This window comes from Chrysochloris asiatica, unplaced genomic scaffold (assembly GCF_000296735.1).
Source record: "Chrysochloris asiatica unplaced genomic scaffold, ChrAsi1.0 scaffold00042, whole genome shotgun sequence".
NCBI lineage: Eukaryota > Metazoa > Chordata > Mammalia > Afrosoricida > Chrysochloridae > Chrysochloris > Chrysochloris asiatica.
In genome coordinates, this window is record NW_006408560.1 from 5,449,860 (window position 1) to 5,458,848 (window position 8,989).

Genomic DNA, 8,989 nt, shown 5'->3' on the forward strand with positions numbered 1-8,989 from the left:
CAGTCAAGAAATCAAACAACCTATTGCATTAGGCAAATATGCTGCATAAGACCTCTTTTTTAAAGTGTTGAAGAGCAAAGATGTCAGTTTGAAAACTAAGGTGCACCTGACCCAAGCCAGGGTTATTTTCAATAACCTGATATGCATGTGAATGTTGGCGAGTGAATAAGGAAGACCACAGAAGAATCAACGCATTTGAGCTATGGTGTTGGAGGAGAATATTAAAAGTACCATGAACTGCCAAAAGAAAAAACAGATCTGTGTTGGAAGAAGTACAGCCAGAATGCTCCTTGGAAGCCAGGATGGCTTCATCTCTCATACTCCAGACATATTGTCAGGAGAGATCAGTCCCTGGATAAGGATATCATCTTTGGTAAAATGGAGGGTCAGAGAAAAAGAGGAAGACCCCCAATGAGATGGATAGGCAAAAAGGCAGGAGCAATGCGTACTAATGTAGCAACGATTGTGAAGTTGGCACAGGACTGGGCAGTGTTTCGTTCTGTTGTGCATAGGATTACTAAGAGTCAGTACCAACTCGATGGCACCTAGCAATAACATGAACGCCTTTTCATGGGCTAGAAAGAACGACTCAGAGGGTAGTATCAAGAGCCCAGAGGGAAGAAACAAGAACTATACAGAGTCATTTCTGTAAGAAATAATTATGGAATAAGACTAAGCCCTAATCAAAAAACTTCAAACATCAGAACTGTTAAGAACTAATGAACTCATAACTCCTTTAAATTAGAAGCTCTGGCAGAGCAATCATTAAACTCTCAATTGCTAATTAAAAGGTCAGCAGTTCCAACCCACCAGACACACCTAACAGAAGAAAGATGAGGCAGTTAGCTTTCTAAAAGATTTACAGCCTTGCAAACACTATGGGGCAGTTATACTCTGTCCTACAGGGTTGCTATGAGTCAGAATCGACTCGATGGTTTGGTTTCCCAAAGGATTATGTAGTTAGTAAGTGCCATAGACTCATTTCCAACTCTTAGCGCCCTGTAGAGAGTTTTCTAGGAGAGCTGGTGGACCAACAACCTGTGGTACACATTCTAGTGCTTATCCTATAGCGCCACACCAGGATTAAACAAATTAATACTTGCAAATTTCTTAGACTATAGTCTGGTATACACTCTTAACTATTATTACTACTAATTCAAATGTTCCACATACTTCTTAGAAACATAATTATAATTACTCTACATAAATATGTTTAGTATCTACTATAAAACAGACAACGCTCTGGTGGCACTGTAGAATAAGCACTGGACTGCTAAATACAAAACCGGTGATTCAAACCCAGAATGGATCCTTGGGAAAAAGATGAGGCTGTTGGCTCCCACAAAGATTTACAGTCTCAGAAACCCTATATAGTGTTTCCGGGAGTGAGACTGGACTCAATGGCTGTAGGTTGAGTTTGATCTGTATGGAACATACATTGTGATAGAAGGTGGTAATACAGAGATGAATAAAACACCACTCATCAACCCAGCAGTAAATGAAAAGTTTGTAACAGATCTGGTTTCCAAAAAGATGCCAAACCCAGATGGAATTACAAGTAAGTTTTATCAAACCTTTAAGGAACAGTAAAAGCCCTATGTTATTTAAACTATCTCCAAGCATAAAAAGAAAACAAATTTTAACAGTTTGTTCTATGAAACAAACATAATCCTGATATTAAAACCTGATAAAGACAACACAAAATTATAGACCCATCAAAATAGATGCAAAAATCTAAAACAAAATGACAAAAATAATGAGCAAATCTACTCTGTTGCTGTTGTTAGGAGCTGCTGAGTCAGTTCCAACTCATAGTGACCCTGTGTAGGGGTTTCAAGGAGCAACTAATGGGTTTAAACTACTGACCCTGCGGTTAGCAGTCCAGTGCTTATGCTACACTGCCCCACCAAGACTCCTACACCAACTCTAATAGTGTATTAAAAGATTAATGCTCCTTGACCAAGTGGCCTATATTTCAAGTTTGCAGTGTTGGTTCAACATTAGAAAATCAATGAATAACATTCATTAATTATTTAAAAGAGAAAAAAATCTATGGTAATTTGTAGAACTGCAAAGGGTATTTAATAAAATCACTGTTGTTTTTGTTAAGTCAATTCCGAGTCATAGCAACCCCGTATAGAGTGGTTTCCAAGGAGCGGTTGGCAGGTTTGAACTGCCAACCTTGCAATTCAAAACTGCCCTTGTGGTCTAGTGCTTATCCTACAGCACTCCAATAAAAGCATTGTTCTTGTGTTCTTGTTAAATGTCTTCGAGTCAATTCTGACTCACAGTGACCCTGTATAGGATTTCTGAAGAGTAGCTGATGGGTTTGAACCTCTAACCTTATGGTTCGCAAGCCAGTGCTTATCCTACAGCACCACACCAGAAGTCCAATAAAATCATTAGTCATTACAAATTAAAAACCCTTAATAAATTAGGAATAAAAGAAAGCTGTCTTAGCATGATAATGTAACGTGTTGGGAATCAAAAGCAGGCATACTTAAAAAGAAACACCAACTCACTAGTTCTCTACTAGGCAAAGAGCGGCACCACCAATCAAAATCAGGCATTAAGAAAAAAGAAAAAAAAAAAGGAATTAGATTTGGAAAGAAAAGGGTTTCATTTTCATCTCTATGAATAAAGAGTATGGATGGAACATCCAAATGGAATGTCTAGCAAGAGGTTGTATATTCAAGTCTTAAATTAGGTAGAAAGGTCAGAATAAAAATACTGATTTGAGGCTCTTTAAGATTTAGGTAGAAAACTATTGATAGGAATTGAGAGAACAGCCACACAGCACTGTCAGAACAGTGATTCTCAACAAGATAATTTTGCCCCCAGGGGACATATTTAAATGTCTGGACACATTTTCAGTTGTCACAACTGGGGGGAAGTGGTGCTATTTGCATTTAGAAGGTAGAAGCCAGGGATGCTGCTAAATATCCTAAAATGCACAGAACCCACCACAAAAAAGAATTACCCAGTCCAGAATGTCAACAATGTCAACTGAGAAACATTTTTGTAGAATAAGAAGAAATGCAGAATCAGGGAAACACTTTGGGAAAACCAGTATTTTGGAAGCACCCACAAGGCACATTTGTACAAGGTAGTACAAATCATCAATGCACTCAACTGCTAACCGAAAGGCCTGAAATGTGAGTCCACCCATGCAATGTGGAAAAAAGGTCTAGTGGTCTGCTTCTAAAAATTCAGTCACTGAAAACCTGACAGAGCACAGTTCTACTGGGACACACACATGCCGTCACAAGGCAGAATTAAGTCAAAGGCAACTAGTACAAGAAAGAAATGTAAGACAAGAGGTAAATCAAGCATTTAAAAAAAAAAAAAAAAGAGGTACATCAAGGCAATGTCCTATCCTAGAAGTTGAAAAGTAGAGAACTTGGGGGGGGGGGGGAAGAGACCCAAAAATGTTGAATTCACTGAATTGGGTCCATACAATAAAGATTTAAAATAATCCACTGGGACTGTAATTAGAAGGGGCCCAGTGATTATAGTGAATTCTAACAGACGGAGAACAGTGGAAGATGAGAAAGGTACACAAAGTAAACACAGGCTGCTCTTAAGAAATTTTATTGAGATGGGAAGAAAATAGATTCAGCAAAAACTACATCAAGGGTTCCCAATCCTGACTACAATCAAAATCACCTCAGAAGCTTTTAAAAATTATCAATGCCTGTGTTAAAAATTATCAATGCCTGTGCCCCACTCCAGACCAATTAAATCAGAATCTTTGCCGGTGGAGTCCATCTACCACTATTTAAAAAAATATATCCTCAGTGACACAGCCAGAACTGAAAACCCACAAAGCTAAAGGGTAAAAAGGTGGCCAAGAGGAAAAGGGAAAAGGAAGTACAGACAGGAAAATGGGTGACAAAACTCCAGAAGAAATATGTAGGGAAAGGTCAGGAACATGCAGAGAGGAGCTGGCCTTGAAGAAAACAAAGACCCTCTATTTTCAGGAAACAAGAGGGCAAAGTGAATAAAGAGAAGTTGGGCACAGGAACCATCCCCCAGAGGAGGAGCAAAGAAAAATAAATCAAAACAATTATTTAAGCTTGGCAATTTAGTGGGTGGGAGGGGAAAAAAGGTACATATGACATAAGGATTTAGTTGGGGTCCAAAAACCCAAGTAGAAAGGAAAGTAATCTATATTCAGTGAAACTGGAGCAGAATACAAACTATTAAAACAGGCTATACAAACAGCTGTGACAGTGACAGGTGTTAATTGTCCAAGGTAATCCCAATAAATCATTTTTCCCATAGCCTATGTATTTGTTCTAAGAAGGAATGCCTGCAACTTACTTTGAAATATACAAAATCTAAATGAATTAATGAGCAGGCAGATAAATATATGATAAAACAAATATAGTAATATAGTAAAATGTTAATGGTTAAGTCTAGGTATGGATGGACTGCACCTCAATGTAAATTAAAAAAAAAAAAATTTAATCCTCACAACTGAAGCAATAAATAACATTATGATAAATGGTGAAAAGAATGAAGCTGTCAAAGACTTCATTTTGCTTGAATGTACAACCAAGCAATGAAGCAGCAGTCAAGAAATCAAATGCTGTATTACATTAGGCAAATCTTCGGCAAAAGACCTCTTTAAAATGTAAAAGAGCAAAGATATCACCCTGAGAACTAAGGTGCACCTGATCCAAGTCATAGTATTTCACACACCTTATATGCATGCAAAAGCTGGACAATGAATAAGGAAGACCGGAAGGCCATAGAAGAATTGATGGCGTTCAAAATATTTATTGCTGAAGAAAACTGAAAGTACCTTGGACTAGACTGCCAAAAAAACAAATAAATCTGTCTTGGAAGACTTGCAGCCAGAAAGCTCCTTGGAAACAATTATGGCAAGACTCTGTCTCACATACTTTGGACATAAGGGAGAACCAGTCTCTGGAGAAGGACATCATGCTTGGCAAAGTAGTGGGTTAGTGAAAAAGAGGAAGACCTCCAATGAGATGACTGACACAGTGGCTGCAACAATGGGTTCAAACACAACAATGGGTTCAAACAATTTTATTCCTAATCAGCCAATTTTTCTTTCTGTCGTGCATAGGATCGCTGTAACTAGGAATCCAGTAGATGGCATGTAACAACAACAACAGGTGTGGGAGGAAAAAAGTACAGATTCTAGAAAGCCACAGTCTAGCAGAACTTTCTGAAATGATGAACATGTAAAATCTATGCTGTCAAATATGGTAGTTATTAATTACATGTGGCTACTGGGCACTTAATATGTTTTTATTGCTAATGAGGAATTTTGAATTCTATTTAATTTAAATTTAAACTGATACCGCCACAAGTGTCTAGTGGATGCCATATAGACAGCACAATTCATACAGCCCTGGGTTTAAGTCCTGGCTCCAGTAATTACTGTTACTTTATCTCTGAGTCTCAGCTTACCCTTATATGAAATAAGTTTAACATAGCAGCTACTACTTCAAACAGATGAAATAAGACAGAGCAGAGAAAGCATGAAACACAGTCCTATGCATTTAAAACAATTCATGTTCACTATTCCTCCACCACCTGGATTCACAATCTCAGTGTCTACTGTCTGTTATGCTCATCACTGCGCCACCAGTGTCCAGTAAAGCGTTCCATACATCAAACAAAATAAACATTTACTGAATGCATATTTTTATACTCACAAGATTTATATTTATTCCTATTAAATTTTATATTGTCCACTGCTCTGATTTGCTGAGATCTTTTTGAACCCTAATATCATCCAATATATTTGATATATTTCAGTATCTTCTATAATTTTAATAAACATATAATCTATTTATTATTTAAGACATTAATAAAAATGTTAACCAGAGACCTGTATCATTAGTTTCATCACCATTAAGTTTATTAGCATTCATTAACTGATACTAGGTGAGTAGAGACGTTCAATGTAGCTTCATTTTCATCCCATCTCTGGTAGCGTAGTGGTTTCGAATCAGGCTGAGAACCTCAAGGTCAGCAGTTCGAAACTACCAGCTGTTCCACAGGAGAAAAATGAAGTTTTCTGCTCCCATAAAAATTTACAGCCTCAGAAACCCTGTACAGGGTCGCTATGAGTCAGAACCGACTCTACAGCACATAACAACAATAACATATACCTATATGGAGTCCTGGTGTGGTGCCATAAGACAAGCACTCGACCTCAAGGTCGGTTTGAACCACAAGGTCGGTGGTTCAAACTCACCAGGCGCTCCTTGGAAACCCTATACAGGGTCGCTATGAATCAGAACCGACTCGATGGCACTTAACAACAACGTGTACCTATATAGTCCTGGTGTGCACTGTAGGATAAGCACTGGACCACACAGTTGGTTTAAACTGCTCCTTGGAAACCCTATACAGGGTTGCTATGAGTCAGAACCAACTCATTAGCACTTAACAACAACATATATCTGCATCTTATCCACAAATATAAGCATGAGAATCTTAAAAAGAGAAAACTACCCTTAAAGAGAACTTACAACAACTATAACTTTGCACTTACCCTTCAATAGCTGGGGATCTTTCAGGCCGAGTACTTCCTCGGGATCTGTATCTCCGAGTCATTGGCAGTTGTGGAGGACGGCTAGGTCCCCAGAAGTCAGTGTGAGTTTGATGGCCCCTCTCGTTGGCTCTACTATCTTGGTCCAGTGGATTGCTACGTAGAAATGGTCCAAATTCTTGGAAAAACATCGTTTCATCCAAGTGGTCCCAAAACTAGTAAAAACCACAAACAAACCACATTACTGGTTTCAAAAATAAGAAAAAGAGATCAGAAACAGGGGAATAAGAAATACTGAGGAATAACTTTTAACCTTTGAAATTCAGCAGCTACAAAATAAAGATATATATGTATCTGTAGGATAAGCACAGGACCACAGGTCAGTTTGAATCACAAGGTCAGTGGTTCAAACTCACCAGCCATTCCTCAGACCTTATACCGGGTTGCCATGAGTCAGAACCAACTTGACGGCACTTACAATAACAAAAATTAAAACATATATACATTCAATTTCATAGAGGTAAAAAGAGAAATCTTTGAAAATGCATTCACAGCAAGGGAAAACTTATAAATTGAGAAATATAATTTCCTTCATATAGAAACAGGAAAGCCAATAGTTGGAGCCTTTCCTTACACGTGCCTCTGACCAATTTCCCCTTCTGAACTATACATATGAGCCAAAGTGATCAGGGACTTCTGTCCAAAGCAGAATCAAGCATTCAGATCAATTATAACCTTGAATTTTGTCACAAATGGCATCCACATGCTCACTGTGGAATAATCTAAGATTTAAATAACTGGATATATTTACATGTATATACCATAGCATCGGTCCTACAAAGCAGATGTGTATGAAATACTTCTTGACCTAGAACCTGTCTCAAATTTTACCACAATTTTTAAAACATTCTTCCTAGCAATAAATATATGGGTTGTTTCCTAGCTTTGTACTATTACAAACAGAACTGCCAGGAACATTCCTGACTACATCTTCTACAAGAGTTTCTTTATTAGTGGTCTGGAGTCCTGGTGTGGCGCTGTGGGTAAATGCGCCAGACTGCAAAGTCATTTGAACTGCAATGACTACAGGGTCACTACAGGTCGGATCCAACTCGATGGCACTTAACAACAACAACAGAACCATGATATGCCAGTGACTTGTTGTTAAGTGCTATCAAGTCAGTTTAACAGGCAGTCCAAGGTCATGTTTCAGCTCACAGGTTTCACTGCACCTCCAAACTACCCTCCAGAGGGCTGTAACAATTTATCTTCCAACCAACAGAGCATGAGACTTTACATTCTCACACACTCTTGCCAACACTGTTAAAAATTGGCAAAAGTTCTAATTATCAGTCTGAAAGTAAAAAAAATAAGATACATATTAAACATGAATAAGACTTCACTAACTACTAGTGAGGCACCTTTCCATTTTAAGTGCCATTTGTACTTAAGAGTATTGGACTTTATTTTACCTTTGCTCTCTAGTGAATGCCTTCATCTGTTAGAGATTCTGGTTTCTAGTCTGGAAAGTGGTCTAGAATGCTAGGCTTTTCTTGACCCAAAGAAATCCCAAATTATAAGCAGCCCTCTCTATTTTTTCAATCATTTCACTTAAGTTAACTATAGAAAGAAATTTAAAATTTCCTTACTGTATCATACAGTTCTGTGACATTTGCTAAAAAACAAAACAAAAACTCTCTAAGTAAACATCATTCTCATTATATTTCATGTAAAAACTAAACATTTTTTAATCTTGACCAAAAGTGTCAAGCACCAAGTTCATAATATCAATAATCTACCTTCATAATTATAAAATTTGTTGTTGTTATTAAGTGCTGTTGAGTCGTTTCTGATTCATAGCGACCCTGTACAGGATTTCCAAGAAGCAGCTGGTAAATTTGAACCACTGGTCTTGTGGTTAGAAGTCCAGTGCTTATCCTACAGTGCCACTTAATATAGGTGACTGCCAATTGCTATCACACCTAATATATGTAAAAATTCTGCAGGTCAAGCTTAGAAACAACTTCAGCATCAGAAGGAAGCATTTTGCTATTTGTTTTGGAAACTGCAAATTAGTACAAACTAGCAGTAACAGTCAGTCAAAGAATTTGTGACCCATTTTCATTCTAAAATAATAATGCATGCTGAACAGAGAACACAGGATAAAAGAGCACACCAAACAAATTATATCACATCAACACTAAAGAGAAGAATAGCTTTAGGGGGAGAACAAACAAGATGGCGGATCAGGTAGACGTGCAGTGAGGAGCTCCATCAGCAACAACACAGAATTCTGGACCAAGCAGGCTCAGGGGATGGTGCCAGAACTCTGAACCACATATAAAGGAATATTTAGAAGGTTGGAAAGGCTTACAGCTGGGGGAATCTGTAGCAGAAGCAAGAAATTTATTGCTTTCTAACTCAAGATGCTCAGCTGCTCCCAGAGCCACCATCTTG

The 8,989-nt window shown here is 38.0% G+C and overlaps 1 protein-coding gene across 1 annotated transcript in view; it reads right to left on the reverse strand.

Moving 5' to 3' along the window:
* The window catches only part of RNF115 (ring finger protein 115), a 103,915-nt gene that overhangs the window by 27,096 nt on the left and 67,830 nt on the right, over positions 1 to 8,989 (reverse strand). Inside the window, exon 4 of the mRNA XM_006861323.1 lies at positions 6,536 to 6,747. Coding sequence (XP_006861385.1) covers positions 6,536 to 6,747 — 212 coding nt within the window. The remainder of the gene's footprint in view (positions 1 to 6,535; positions 6,748 to 8,989) is intronic.